We start from the raw sequence: 15,271 nt of genomic DNA on the forward strand, positions 1-15,271 counted from the left end.
TCAAAGCATTTAAAAAACAGCTCAAGACTGTCCTGTACAGACACTAAGGCTAACCCCAAAAGCCTGTCTTTTTGTGTCTTGTTATTATTTGTTGTACACTTGTTATTTGTTTCTTGTTTTTATTCTCACTTATTTACCGATTTCTTTTAACATTACTTTTGCTCTTTAATTATGTTTTTATAGCCTATGTAAAGCACTTTGTGACCGCTGGTCTGTGATAGGTACTATATAAATAAACTTTACTTACATGAAGTGAATTCAAAATAACTGAAACCACAAGTCAAAATCTAACTCAAAGGTTGAAGTGTCACCAAAATCAATTAGGGTACTAATTTCAATCAACAAAATGCAGTCATCTACACTAACCACAATTTATCCATCAACCACTCATAATGCCTCAATCATTGGACAAGGACACAATTGTTTTCTCAACAAAGGTTGCAGTTATCAATGTTAGTGTATCAGTGTTAGTGGGGAAAGTATTTAAATTGGCCCGTGTCAGAATTCAATGTTTTGGACATGGCCACATACACGTTTGACATAAAATGGCACCATCTGCTGGATCAATGTGAACAGTGCACTATATTCAAAGACAACGGTAAGACTGCCTCGGAAAACATAAGATGGTACTTTTAATGTCCATTACACAGGAAATGTCTATGTTTGCTCTACCCATCAGTACAGTATGTCAACAGGCAGAATGTTAATCAGGTGAAAGAGGTGTACTGATGAGAATGTCACATTCTTATAAACAAGAGGCTCAGTCCTTTTAATGTTGAAAACTGTTTACTACAATTTCATACAAGACATATAAAAAAACAAACTTGCAGAACAGTTTGAAATGGTAAAATACACCAAACACTACACATTTTGAAAACAACTTGATAAAAAAAAATGGCTTTAAATGGTGTCTTTGAACATACATGATTGGGTGTGACTAGAACAAAGAGAAAAATAATAAAAAATGAAAGGGTTTGACCGATAAGGGCTCTGCACACAGCGTGCGATTTCTGTTGCGCGTCAACATTCCATTTTGAAGTTTGAATGGAAGTCTATGAGAACATCGCATTTCAACACACACGGCCCTGATTTTAATTGCACGGCGAAAATTCGATTCCATTCATTTTGAATGGGAAAAAGCACAAATTTGACAGTGCGACAAAACTCGCACGCCGTGTGCTTTGTCCCATTCAAAATGAATGGAATCGAATTTTCGCCGTGCGATTAAAATCGGGGCCGTGTGTGTTGAAATGCGATGTTCTCATAGACTTCCATTCAAACTTCAAAATGGAATGTTGACGCGCAACAGAAATCGCACGCTGTGTGCAGAGCCCTTATCGGTCATTTTCAATGTACTTATGACTAGACAACTCTTCACCCGCAGTTGCTTCAAAAAATTAAAATTAAATTGTTGGGGAAAAACATCACATTAAATGATTATATATTTGTCTATTACACACAAATATACTGAGTATCACAATACACAGCACTCTGTTCATCATCTCAACCATATAAACACACAACCTTGCCCTCTACAACCCCGTTTGGAGGTGAAATGGGTAACAAATGCTAAATGTGAAAAAAAATGCAAACCCTACAATGCTCGTCACCACACTCATCAGCAATGGATGACCTTGGGAGGGATATGTTAGGTAGTAGAAATAATCTATAATATTCAGCTGTGATGTGAACAACATTTTCATCATAATTCCATAATTCCATCATAATTCCATAATTTCCATAATTCCATAATTTCCATCATAATTCAAAAAGGCAAAATTCAGGGTCAAGAGCAGTTCACATTAACTTTCTATGATCCCTTCTGGTTATACCACCCGTATGTTACGATGGGGTACCAATGTATAATAAGGCCAAATAATCATTTTTTCAAAATACTTAGTTGGGTGGAATTCACCACAGCCTAATACTTATAGGGCCGGTTTCACAGACAAGGCTTAAGCCTAGTCCTGGACTAAATCACACTTTCAATGTAAAATCTCCATTGAAGATGCTTTTTAGTCCAGGATTAGGCTTAAGCCTTGTCTGTGAAACCGGCCCATCATGATCACAAATAGAGCCAGGTATGCTTGTTTCAACTGTAGAGCCTGTGGCATGGTGATTGTGAATCTTCTTATGATGGCTGGTTCCACTAGCATAAAAAATGTCGGACAACACTGGACACAACCTCTCATACAGGTTATTTGTGCACTGGGATATGTGCTTACTTGTGCTTGTTGTGGTGACACAATGGGCCGGTTTCACAGACAAGGCTTAAGACTAGTCCAGGATTAAATCACACTTGCAATGGAAAATCTTTTTAGTCTAGGATTAGTTTTAAGTTTTTATTTATCAGCCAAATAATTAAAGGAAGCTACGGGGCAAAGCTGTGGGCTCAAATATAGAAGCGTGTAATCGAACTTAAAATACTGTCCATCCACACAACTACATGATAAGTGGACTGGAGTAAGAGAGACTAAAAACATGGAGGGAGTCAGATGGAGGGAGGGACCATAGTACACAAAAGTTAAAATGTTCAAACTAACTACAACCACTAAATAAAAATTGAAGGGGATGTTTTTTTTGTTTTTTACCAGAGAGGCCTAATATGTGTTCAGATGACTAATGTCATAGAAAACTGTATTGCCAAACAACATTCAAAGATTGTTAATAGTATGACTTGATTTCTGTATGACATGATTTCTTCTCAATGGCAATAATACCCAGGACCACCATGGTCAAATGTTGCCATTTTACCTGTTAGATCTTAGTGTAGACTACTTGCCAATCACACTAAAGATGGCCGTGTGTACATACACAGTTGACCACGTAGAATCTTACATAGAAAATCATATCCCATGGTGTCATATTTCAGACAAGACAAAAAAAACAGTATTACAGCAAGAGAAGTAAAAGCACAGGGGGAAGAAACCACAAAGCCTCCCCGGTAGCATACACCACCTGTTCACCATCTCCCAACCCCAGTCTGTCTGCATTCTTTTTTACATTCCGAGTTAAATTGGCTTGAGCTTTAGTTGTTCAGCGACATTTACCTGTGTTTGGAGCATATGGGAGGTGTCATGAAGTGGGCAGTGTCCTCCATCGTTGGTTGGTGTTAAATGATCAATAGCAAAGGGAAAGGGCTGAGTGTGTGAACGTCTGTCTCCAGGTTGTGTCTGCTGCATGAGAGCTCTGTCAGCTTCCTGTCACACTCCGACTCACATGCTCACAGCCGCCTTTTCTTTCTTGTCTCCATCTTCATGCCAAGTGAGGCGCTCCTCGTAGAACGCTATGACAATCTGTGGGCACTTATGATTGGCTTCCTTGGCCAGCACCAGATCTGCCTCATCAGAGTCCTTCCTGCAGAGAGCATAAACAATGCTTTATTCCACTTTATACAACAGTTAGTTCCAACCAAGTAATTTGATTGGACAAGAGGCATTCCATGAGTGCTGATATACAGTATAACAGCACAGGGACTTTTAACTATATGTATCACTCCGCCGCACAGATGTTCTACTAAATGACCGTTAATTAGACTACATGTTTGTGTTCAGGTTACTAGGCAACAGTCCATTTGAAGTTCAGTTGCGGAACTATTTTTTATATTTTTTTATTATTAAATAAACAAACAAACCATAATCTGTTGTCGCTTATTACTGTTAACTAATAAATTGCGCTGTAGAACTGTTGTATAAAAGCAATATCACACTCGAGGTCGTGCTGTTATAATGCTGTTATAATGCCTGCGGCCTCGTACCTACGACCGAATCACAGCCGTGCTGATATTCAGTATAACACACTCCCTCGTGTGATATTGCTTAATTCTGGCATGATGAACTCAACTCTAAAACTAAGGCACCTATTATTAAAAAGGTGTCACCAACAGTGTACCACAAAGACAAAAAAACATAGCACCCAGTGGACAGTTTTCCTACTGTTGATTAGGGATAGGACAAAATATTGTTACAGTGATTATCATATTGTGGCCTCTTGCAATACGATTAGCGATTCACATTGCAAAATACTGTTTTTAAAATCGGGAAACAAGCTGCCCACGCGCATTGTAGAACGGAAGTGAACCAACAACGGTGAAGAAGATGAAATGGTGGAAAGCGGGGAAAAACAAATACGAAATGCACCTCTAGCTATCAAATCTAAAGTCTGGGACCATTATATTTCTGCTGAAAATATTTAACTGAAATGGCTATTGGAGCGTTGTATGTAGTCCTTCCTTTAAATATTTAACTCCTGCTTTCTCGGCAGTACAGCCTTTTGGCAATTTTGCAAGCCTATTTTGCCAAAAATATATATATAATCGGCCCGAGCCCGGCCCTAAGCTGCTGATGGCGTTGGGCCCCCTTGGGCTTGCAGACCTCTATGGCAGATACACATGGACAAGTTGCAGTCAGTGTGTGTGCATGTTAGAGACACTATGCTAAGAGTAAGAAAGATGTAGGCTAGGCTTAATTTATTGTTTGTTTCATTGTTCACAACCATTCCTGCCTTTTGCCTTTATAGTGGTATTTTTTCTTCATTTAACACAGATATTGTGATGTATCGTTGATGAATTGTCTTACAATGTATCAACTATAACAGAATTGCTGTATATATACAGTATCGGGGGCAAAATATCATACGGTTATCGTATTGTGAGTTACCCTGCGATTCCCACCCCTACTCTTGATGGTTTGGTGGTTTCCTGGCACAATTACAAAGATCAACAACTACATTAGATTTACATTTTTGGCATTTAGCAGACACCTTTATCCAAAGCGACTACAACAAATATATTTGTTTAAGTAAATCATCTCTCCATCATAAGAAAAATAAATCTATGCTAGGACCAGGGGCAATTGGCAGTCACAATGCTTTTTTATTTTTATTAATTTATTTACAGTAGAGAAACTGTAAAGGGGGGTAGTGGGGATGAGGAGGTCTTTAGGAGGGACTTTTAAGATGTAGCCTGAAGAGATGGGTCTTCAATCTATGGCAGAAGACAGGTAGTAATAATGCTTGTGGTGTCATAATGTACTAATGCTTGTAGTGTAATAATGTACTAATGCTTGTGTAGGCCATGATCTAATGGGAAATATCCACCAGTAAACACTGAGCAAAAACACTCACCATTTCATTAGGAACATTAGGTCCCCACATGAGTCAGTGGCTCCAATGATCTTCTCTGGTTCCAGACCTCTCTCAAAGCCCCGGGCAACAAGAATGTCATCCTGAAAGAAGAAGCAACCGATTATAAATTCAGTGTTTCCCACTGGATTTTGTAAGACTGTGGCGCGTGGACCAAATTTCACACATTTTTATTAGGGATGCACGATATTATCGGCACCGATATTTATCGGCCCGATATTGAGGAATTAATGTTTATCGGTATCGGTATTTATTATAAAATTAGCCGATATTTAAACCGATAATATGAAGCCGGAAATATTTCTGCTTCCGGTTTCCGCACTCTGCTTCCGGGTTCCGCGCTCAGGCACGCAGTTTGTATAGACGAGACGCGAGCGAAACATGCCTTCCCCTGTGTGGACATTCTTCACAATTTCTAAGGCAGATGTTGCATTTGCAATTTGCAATACATGTTCAACAAAAGTTCGGAGAGGAGGGCAAAGGGCAAAGAGTTACAACACAACGAATCTAATAAGTCACCTGAAGAATCACCATTGCAAGCACGCTGTATGGAAGGAATATCAAGCACTAGGTAGCCTAGCCGCGGTGGTAGCCTAGCCTTCAGAAGGTAGCCTAGCCTTCAGAAGGTAGCCTAGCCGCGGTGGTAGCCTAGTCTACAGAAGGTAGCCTAGCCGCGGTGGTAGCTCCACCAACTCCATTATTTTTTCATTGATTGCTTGAGCCTTTGAGCTGTCTGCTGTCTTCCTGCAGTTTTCAAATGCGTGTTCAATGTGTTGCACCGCGGCTAGGCTACTGCTTCTGAAGGCTAGGCTACCACCGCAGCTAGGCTACTGCTTCTGAAGACTAGGCTAGCAAAGGTTCTATGAGGTAGGAATTGTATTCAGTTTGTATATTAGGGAACACCAATGGAAAACGTGTCTATTATTTAGGTGAGAATGTGAATGTAGGCTATACAAGACAAGTTGTTTACAAGGAAAACATGCACTTTTAGTTTTTCCATGTCAGTGCAATTTATTTTTAATTCTTATGCAAAACGTTTGATGGGCTTTATCACAACCTACCTCATCCTCATGCACTAAAAGTAGCATAGCCCAGCCCTTTTCAGTTGCTTTATTAAGCATACTAGTGTAGCCTACTATGTGCCTTGTATCATTCTGTTTATCTGCAGACTAAGCAGCCATTTGGCACTAGTTTCTGTACAAGTTCTATACAACTTTTGGTTCTTTAAAAGTCTTTATTTTTGTATTGACTGATGCACAAGGTGCACTTTATTTTTGTATTGACTGATGCACAAGGTGCACTTTATTTTTGACACTTTTTTGATCTAATTACTCTTAGGTGAGCCTTTTTTGTTTTCATAAAAGGAGGCCAGATCTTGGCTAAAAAAAAGCATTGTGCACTGTATAACAGATTCTGTTTGTTAGAGGAAATAATAAATGAACATTTGAAGACTCAGAAGTGTTTTCTTTGTTGTGTTAACAATAGTGATGTAAGTTAGATTTGGTGAGATCACTATGGAATATTAAATCATCAATCTTTGCTCACTACATAGCCTTTCTTACCTTCAGGTGTGCATGAACTACAGGTTATCAACTGTGAAATGATATCTGAATGGTCTTTATTGTCATTGATATAGTACAGGTACCAAACAACGAAATTTGGGAGGGGGAGCTCCCCTGGTGCTAGGAAAGAAAAAATAAAATAATAATAATAATATCGGTATCGGCCACGAGAAGCGGGTAAATATCGGTAGGGAAAAATGCATATCGTGCATCCCTAATTTTTATCGACGGGGAACGGCCGTTTAAAGCCCTAGCTCCGGCCTCTCTGCGAACCTGCTCAAACACTTCGCAAAAATAACAGCTAAAAATACTTTTGGTTCGTTATAAAAGACTATGGCGGGACAAATTAGACTATGGCGGCCTGCCAGTGTCCTCTATGTATGGGAAACTCATCTCCAATAAATGTATTAACTACTTGAGACACCAAAATTGTCACTACTGCGGGAAACAAGCAGAGATCATGTCACAGCGGTTACAATTTGCAAACGAGTCTTTTAAAGAAAAGTTTAAAGTAAGCTGAAAAGGGCTCCATATTGCAAAGCCATCTCTCTGCTGAATGTTGCTGCCTTATACATTGCCAGCCATTTGACTTTTAAATAAGACACCAAGACTTAATTGTTGACATGCAAATTGAAAGTGCAAGAGAGATTAAGCTATTGTTCGAGCTGACAATACCAATGATTAATCTCTTGGTCTTGCACTCAAAAGGTTATGCAGTGTTTCCCCTAGGTTTGCTGCCTTGTACATTAAGCCGCCTCACGCTACGGAAACAGGAGTTAGGCTCCTGCCCTATGGGCCATTAGGCTCCAGAACCATCGGTTCTACTTATGTGAACAAATGCTGAATTTGAAACCCCCTTTTTTTGAAAGTAAAAACCGCCAATTCACACGTATTGTGTTGCCTGTAGGAGCTCAATTCACCTAGCTTCTATGTACTTCTACGGACTTCTCCATTTCCACAATCAGAAAAACATCAATGCACAAGGTAACCCACCTCTTTTTTCCGCTTGGGCTTGCTGCTTCCCTCCTCGTCTTCATCAGAGTTTCTCCTCTTCGTGCTGCTGCTGTCCTTGGTGCGCCCTGACGGGCCTGTGCTGGATTTGGCCCCTGCACTGCTGGGAGTGGCACCCCCGCTGCTGCTGCTGCTGCTACCCTTCTTGTAGGTCTTCATGAACTCAGCAATAAGCTCTTGGCACTCAAGATTCTTTTCTGGCTCCCATGTGTTGTGCTTCCTGAAAATAAAATGTAAAAGTGCAAATACAACATGTGAGTTAAAACTTCATAAAAAACAAGTTGACAATGGCCAATACTGATAACCAATAACTAGTATACCTATGACACATGTATACAGTATGTAAGACACATGCTATATACATTTGTGTCTTACATAGGGTATACATTTATCATAGGTATACTAGTTACATTTCTTAGAAAATCCCCAAAAGGGTTCTTCGGCTGTCCCTGCGTTAGAACAATATGGGGAACCCTTTTTGGGTTCCATGTAACACTTTCTGAACTATGGAAGCACTCTCTTTAGAGCCTGTTTATCGAATACGTATCTAAGACTGTAGTAGTGAACGAAGCAATGGTCATTATGAGATGAAGCTGGACTTACTCGGAATAGCCTTTCCACTTGAGGAAGAATTCAACTCGGCCCTTCACGGTCCTCCGGTCCAGTACCTTCTCAACAACATATTCTTCCTCCTCGGAGGATGAGGCGCCATCTTCTTTCTTTTCTGTCTTCTTTCCCATGGCTAGCACAGCAGTAGCTAATCAATATGTGGATAAGTGGCACCTATCAACCAGGTGATGGAAAACTGGAGCTAAAAGACAATGGACAAAGTTTGTTGTTGCATATGATCAACGTGAATGGATCTTGGTCAAAGCATCGAGGCCTACGTCGCCCTTTGCACTAACCCACTCAGATCGACAAGATAAGCTAGCTAGCTACTCCGAATATATTATTATTGACTGCACAGCGCGGACCGACAGAAAGAGTTCAGTTGTTCTTGAAGCAATAATGTCTGCTAGCTGGCTTCAACTTAACTTTCATTCAACTAGCATTATGCCTCGCTAGCTAAGCTATGCTAGCAGGAAGCCATCTACCTCGCTGGCTAAGTATTTACTTCCAGCTCCTCCGTCCTGTCCAAAACACGACGTGGCTGACTAGAATAAACTGCTTTGTTTTGTTTTGAATCTTCAGCCATTCTAACACCATGCATTCTACATTCTACACCGTCCATCGTCTATTACCATCGTCTATTAGGCAGTTAGCCTTGGCGGCTAACGTCGTTAGCCAAATCAGGGTCAATGCTAGCACAGTAGCTAGGTAGCCACGGAGGACATCCTCACCTCACAACTGAGAAATTCGGTTTTATACGTCAAGTAAAACACGGATATACATAGTACCTTACCTTTGTGTTCGGATAACTGCTTTTGACTGGACTGTTAGCAGTTGTTTGCCACTTCACAGTTGCTAGGTACGGCGCGGTAGTTAATGGCGTGCTTGCTGCTCTCGTGAGGTCAGTCCTTTCCGTTCCGACCAGAAACTGGCTTGCACTGCTATGCGTAAAAAACGCGCGCTAAAATACACAATGTTGCTGGATCGCGCACGCCCACGCACGGCCCTGTTTACGAGTGTATTTTAGGATTTCTTATAATAATGACACAGATGGCGTATATCACTCACATACTCGTCTCATACGACATACTCGTTCACATACTTTTGTGTAAAAATAACAATGTTATTTCGTTGAAAAAGGACTAAAGGGCCTTGATTGAAGCAGCGTCACGTGACTTTACCGGTCGTAAGGACGTCACCAAAACATCTATGTTTTTACTGTGCAAAGGGAACAATGCAAAAGCATGTTTTTGTTTTTCAAATGCAATATTTGAAGAGCAGCAAGGATACGAAATGTGTAGTGTTGATTTATTTATTTACACGTCTTTTACGAGGGTACTAATACCAGAGGTGCTGCTAGGATTCCGGTTGCCAGGCCTCTTGCAATATCCCCCCATATTAAGCTGTTTTCGCTCCTCAGTTCTCCCAGACCAGAAAGGAGCATAATATAATGCGTATTTCCATATACATTGCAAATATGCACCTGTAGTTGCCTGTGATGCACCTGTAGTTGTGTGGAATTGTGTGGGAGTCAAAGTTAAAGGGGGGTTGACATTTTCAAAAAGTGAATGGGACATGCCAGCCCCACCCAATAACTAAATAGGAAGTCTCACTCATGCTTAATGAAACCTACGCCCATGAGTTTCACCAGAGGCAATAAAGCATTGTTCTTTCACCCCATCTCTTTTTTTCTCGAATGAATCCGCTATCGAGGTATCCCTGTGGAAACCTTCCATAGGCAACCTTCCTTATTCTTTCCAACCAAATTAATAATTAACATAACATAACCAACCTGGCAACCCTGCTGCCGTCTCTGTACGCCCACACCCACCACTGGTATGTAGCGTTTTGTTATTGGGTAACTGTCTCTAATTGACTGGGATTGAGCCAATCATTTGTATCTTTACAGATTTCTGTCAAGCTTTGAGCAAATCAGATTGGAGAGGAAGTGAAAAGGAGAGAAGGAGAATGCAGCGGGAACTACCAACCAATGGCTGAGCTGAAGGGGCGTATCCGTTCCTATTTATTGTATTCCATTGTGTCCTCGGACGTCTGTCGCAGATCTTCTCTTCTCACACACGGCACGCGGATTGAGAATCTACAAGTCTTATAATCATGTCGAAGGAGGTATGTCATAATATTTAATGGGCAAACACACACATATTCTGTAATACATTGGCTTTTTATTTTATTTTGTATCGCTAAATTACAGTAGCTAAACGTCGGGTCTATTGAGACAAAATGGCTTTCTACGCTCAAGCCGTAACCAGCATAGCCAATGTGGCCGGGCCGCCATCTTAAACAGGCCTCATGGCCTTCATTGTTCGTGCATTTTTTCCCCGGAAATTAACGCTGCGAGTTATGATTGTCCTCTATTTGGTATCGTAGTTAACCTAACAGATGCATTATATTTGCAATTGCATGTATGCTTACGTCATGGTGAAACCACATTTCCGTGATGCCAAACCCGATGGCGCGGTCACCCACCCCCACCTTGCCGCGGCCGTGTTTGCGCTTTTGTTGTGTCGTTCTCCCGGATGTTTGTCGTAATGGAAATGAATAACTCAATGTAGATGTATTCTGGTTTTAGTAGTCGAGCATGTATCGTTGTGCTATTATTATGCGTTTCTTGATATGTGTCCATGCATTGTCTTTTGTAGGCCCCACGTGAACCCGAGCAGCTCCGCAAGCTCTTCATCGGAGGCCTGAGCTTTGAAACCACGGACGAAAGTTTGCGAGCTCACTTCGAACAATGGGGATCCCTTACAGACTGCGTGGTGAGTAGTCTAGTGTCTGCGATGTTACATTGTTGCAACATTTTTTTTTATGTTACAATTGTACGATGTTACAATGTTACATTTCATCCCATTTGAATTTCGGAGTTGATAATGTGATTGTCTGTAGGTAATGAGGGATCCGGCCAACAAACGTTCCAGAGGGTTTGGATTCGTCACATACTCATCAGTTAACGAAGTTGATGCTGCAATGGAAGCACGCCCTCACAAGGTTGATGGCAGGCTGGTGGAGCCGAAGCGGGCAGTGTCCAGAGAGGTATGGTGTTTCATGTAGTAAATGCAAGCCCGATTTGCCTTTTTTTTTACACTACATAGTTGCCCTATTAAATCGCCTGTTGCTTAGTTTAAATTAAGCAGTTTGTTGATAAATGCTATTGTAATCTGTTCTACTTGAGCAAGGTTATTACACAGGTATATGGCAGTTTTAGGTCAGGGCAATACTTTTTTTACCCACAGCTCTGCAAGCTTTTGTTGGAAAAATTGCTTTGTTTGTTTTTCAGGACTCAAGCCGGCCTGGTGCTCACGTTACAGTAAAAAAGATCTTTGTTGGTGGCATCAAGGAAGACACTGAAGACTCTCACCTGCGAGACTACTTTGAACAGTTTGGCAAGATTGAAGTTATCGACATAATGACCGACCGAAACAGTGGAAAAAAGAGGGGTTTTGCTTTTGTGACATTCGATGACCATGATGCAGTGGACCGCATTGTCAGTAAGTGGTCTGGGTGGTTTTGCATTTGGGTATGAGTTGCTGATTATGGGAACTGCTGCAATATAATTGTCATTCTGCCCCCAGTCCAGAAATACCACACAGTCAACGGGCACAATTGTGAAGTGAGGAAGGCGCTTTCAAGACAAGAGATGCAAAGCACAGGTATGGGCATGAGCAGTACATAAATGTCTACATATACACATAGCCGTTGTTGTATTTATTAATAATAAATGTAATATTGGAATTAATGTTGTTTTTAAATTTCTTCTCAGGTCGTGGAGGTGGTTCTGGTAATTATAGCCGTGGGGGATACGGAGGTAATGATTTTGGGTGTGATGGATACATCGGTGGCTGTGGTTTGTGGTGCAGCACCACTTCTGTTCTTTGAGCATGTATGCTTAATATTTTGTGTTTGTTTCAATATCCTTTAGGTGATGGTGACTCGTCTGTCTCAGGAGGCAGAGGTGGTGGATATGGAGGAGGAGATGGTTACAATAATGGTTATGGAGGAGGAGATGGTAAGCTTCCAAAAATAACCATTATCGTATTTGATGTTGGGCTAGCAGTTTGCAGATGTGGCCCGAGGGAATTGAATTACCACGACAATCTGACCTCTATAGATTGGCAATTATATTCAAAAATGTTTAGTATGAAAAACTCTACTTTTTGTACCGCCAGTCTACCTTTTGTATATTCCAGTATTTGGTTTCAAAGCGTCTTTTAGGTGAAGTGACAATCCGCTTTGATGTTCCGGTTGACATGGCCCAGGTTGTGCTCATAGGAATTGGTCAATTTGAGCTAATGAGCTGAATGTTTGGCAACTCTTGAGTTATGGCATTTACATCCCTCCCCTAGGTGGTTATGGAGGAGGACCTGGTGGTTATGGTGGAGGAGGCAACCGTGGCTATGGAGGTGGACAGGGATATGGAGGCGGACAGGGTGGTGGTTATGGTGGAGGCAACGGCTATGACAACTACAACAATGGAAATGGAGGAGGAGGAAACTTCGGAGGTGGTGGTAAGTGGATAGGTTCAACTGAGATATCATTGATGTATTTTTCCTAATCAAATTGGGCTCTGATTCACCATGCTACGTTTTTTAATGCTTTACAGGAAACTTTGGAGCTGGCGGCGGAGGTGGCGGAGGCGGCGGCGGCGGCAACAACTACAGTGATTTTGGCAATTACAACAACCAGGCTTCCAACTATGGCCCAATGAAGGGAAACAACTTTGGCGGTGGCGGTAGCGGTGGTGGCGGCGCCAGCGGCGGCGGAGGTGGCGGTGGAAGGAATAGTGGCCCATATGGTGGTAGGTGGCACAACTTGAACACTAGTCTTATAGTCCTGTTTAAGAGTTTGGATCTGATTGTAAATATTCATGATACAGTTTTTCTACTTGTACATTGGTGTGATCTACTTGGAGTTTTCAGGTGTGTGATTTAACTTTTGACCAATATACAGACTATTCTGTCGATCTGCCTGCAGGCGGATACGGAGGTGGCTCAAGTGGAGGTGGTGGTGGAGGATACGGCGGCGGCTCTGGTGGACGACGATTCTAAAGCTCAAAAGGTAAATATTGAAAGGAGACTAGTCCATTACGACCAAGTTTTAACATGGTTATGTAGATCAGACTTGAGTATAACGTAGGTGTGTATTGGTAAAATGTAGAACTAGGGATCCATTGTCCTTTTACAATCCTGTAGATTTGTTGTTGATCCAAGTATCTTAAGAATGATTTCTTTGGATCATATGTAGGTAATTCAAAGTCAGTGCACAGTTTAACAATGTTGTTCCGTATTGTTCAACAGGACTCAGTACTTAGGAGAGGAGAGCGAGAGAAGTGACAGGGCAGCTGCAGGTTTACTCCCTAGATCTGCTCAGCCAAACAGTTGTGGCAGATTACAGCTGCTACAAGAAGAGATGTACAATAGAGAAATCATGGAGGGGCTTCATACATTTTTTGTGTTGTCAAGCAGGATTATTTTATATTTTTATGTTTCTGGAAAGCAAGCATTCCAATGAGGTTTTATGTAGATTTGCTTTGTCTGGTTTTTATTTGTGTAACTGCAACCAATCAAGTTGAAATAAACCACCTTTCAGTTTTTTTTAAAACGTTGTTCAGTCTTGGTAGTGTCTTTTAGGGGGTGGGGTGTCATGGTTTTGTGTTATGCATACATTAAAGGTATACATACCTGCAATTGGATGATACACAGGTGGTGTGCCCCTGAATGTGAAATGCCTTCAGAGAAGCAACATTTGTAAGACATGGAGAATCTCTTGGCCCCCATATGCTCTTGTATGTGATGTGGACATTGTCTCCTAGACTTACACGACTGCCAGATATCATGTTTTCCAAGCGTCTGAGAACAGTCAATGGAGGCTTTTCGGTGGAGATGACTAGTTCCATAGCATGGAAGTCCCTTCAAATTCATTTAGAGACTACTGATTTCATAAGGGGTCAAGTTAGTGCAAATATAAAGTCAAATAAAACTGAATCAGCTGGGAGTTGGTTGGAAAGATCAGACCGTCTGTCAGACAGCTTCCACTGAAGGCTAGCTTACATGCAAAGTCTTGAGGCTAGCCATGGAAGCAGACTGAGGGAAAGAAGTAGCAAAACCATCGCCAGGAGCAGTGAAGCAGGGGAAAGTGAGTACAGAACGCATGTGAGACTAGCAGGCAGCAGCTACGAAAGGGCTTAAATGCCGTCTGTAGGTAAGACAAGACTTTTCCACTACTGTTAGTTTTCATTGAATAACATGTTCTGTAGTTGGTATGAGCAAGCACTTTTGTAGATCACATATTAATTTGAGTACAGCATTGATGACCATGTACATTGTATTTTGATGTGCAGAGATTGATTTTAATTATAAACCAATGCCCCCTACTCATTTACTTGTACAATGGACCTGAACTTATGTATGTGGTTCTAGTTGTACCAATCTCATAATGCATGCAGATGTGGGTAGTAAATTCATGAAATTACATCTTACTAACGCCATGTAATGTAATATTTTGTGTCACTCATTGGTTTACTTTTCCGTTGCTCTAGGAACTAACGTGCCAACGTTGCTCGTTTCACTGGTCATGGACTGCACCCCAAGTACGATTTGTTTTCTGCTGAGATATTGCACAAGGTAACTTTTGAAAAACGTTGTACTTAATCCATGTATTGCATGATGTAGCTCAGTTTCTCCAAATTGCAGAGACCTGATCGACTGTCCTGATTTGTAACAATCTTCTGTATTGCAGGTGATTGGAAGGAGGAGGTGATGGAATGGGTTATTTTTCTACTTTTGAGACTGCTGGGCAGTCTTATTTTTTAAAGTCTTTTTTATATCTGACATTTTACTAGTTTTATCAATAAAAATATTTTACATAAACATGACTTTCTCCCTTCTTGATAACTATGTTAGATGCTCTTCATATTATTCTATAATATTCAA

General features: G+C 41.1%; 2 protein-coding genes across 4 annotated transcripts; one reads left to right on the top strand and one right to left on the bottom strand.

Annotated features, from left to right (window-relative positions):
* Positions 1 to 766: 766 nt before the first annotated feature.
* cbx5 (chromobox homolog 5 (HP1 alpha homolog, Drosophila)) lies at positions 767 to 9,257 on the bottom strand. Its single transcript, XM_080534961.1, has 5 exons — positions 9,118 to 9,257; positions 8,319 to 8,526; positions 7,698 to 7,935; positions 5,125 to 5,225; positions 767 to 3,357 (listed from the first exon to the last, which is right to left on the bottom strand). The coding sequence occupies exons 2-5, from the start codon at positions 8,453 to 8,455 to the stop codon at positions 3,216 to 3,218; spliced, it is 618 nt and encodes a 205-aa protein (XP_080391087.1). The 5' UTR covers positions 8,456 to 8,526; positions 9,118 to 9,257; the 3' UTR covers positions 767 to 3,215.
* A 1,096-nt stretch (positions 9,258 to 10,353) lies between these two features.
* Positions 10,354 to 15,195, top strand: LOC308160233 (heterogeneous nuclear ribonucleoprotein A1-like). 3 transcript variants are annotated; one of them, XM_080534149.1, is made up of 12 exons: positions 10,354 to 10,451; positions 10,985 to 11,101; positions 11,229 to 11,375; positions 11,620 to 11,830; positions 11,915 to 11,992; positions 12,103 to 12,147; positions 12,262 to 12,348; positions 12,686 to 12,847; positions 12,943 to 13,137; positions 13,290 to 13,397; positions 13,637 to 14,962; positions 15,078 to 15,195. In XM_080534149.1, exons 1-10 carry the CDS (start codon positions 10,440 to 10,442, stop codon positions 13,385 to 13,387), a joined length of 1,152 nt encoding a protein of 383 aa, XP_080390275.1. In that variant the 5' UTR covers positions 10,354 to 10,439; the 3' UTR covers positions 13,388 to 13,397; positions 13,637 to 14,962; positions 15,078 to 15,195. The 3 variants fall into 3 exon arrangements, with proteins under 3 accessions (XP_080390275.1, XP_080390276.1, XP_080390277.1); XM_080534150.1 differs by having other exon boundaries at positions 13,314 to 13,397; XM_080534151.1 differs by having other exon boundaries at positions 12,103 to 12,120.
* The last annotated feature ends 76 nt before the right edge of the window (positions 15,196 to 15,271 follow it).

The sequence above is a fragment of the Nansenia antarctica genome (assembly GCF_963989245.1).
Source record: "Nansenia antarctica genome assembly, chromosome: 6".
NCBI classification, from domain to species: Eukaryota; Metazoa; Chordata; class Actinopteri; order Argentiniformes; family Microstomatidae; genus Nansenia; species Nansenia antarctica.

Bases quoted from the DNA above. Each gene is read 5' to 3' on its own strand.
- cbx5 (XM_080534961.1), bottom strand. From the start codon at position 8,455: ATGGGAAAGAAGACAGAAAAGAAAGAAGATGGCGCCTCATCCTCCGAG. The intron at 7,936-8,318 runs GTAAGTCCAGCT...TTTTATTTTCAG, and splicing joins AAGTGGAAAGGCTATTCCGA to GAAGCACAACACATGGGAGC. The intron at 5,226-7,697 runs GTGGGTTACCTT...TTCTTCTTTCAG, and splicing joins AGCCCAAGCGGAAAAAAGAG to GATGACATTCTTGTTGCCCG.
- LOC308160233 (XM_080534149.1), top strand. The intron at 11,993-12,102 runs GTATGGGCATGA...ATTTCTTCTCAG, and splicing joins ACAAGAGATGCAAAGCACAG to GTCGTGGAGGTGGTTCTGGT. The intron at 12,148-12,261 runs GTAATGATTTTG...AATATCCTTTAG, and splicing joins TAGCCGTGGGGGATACGGAG to GTGATGGTGACTCGTCTGTC.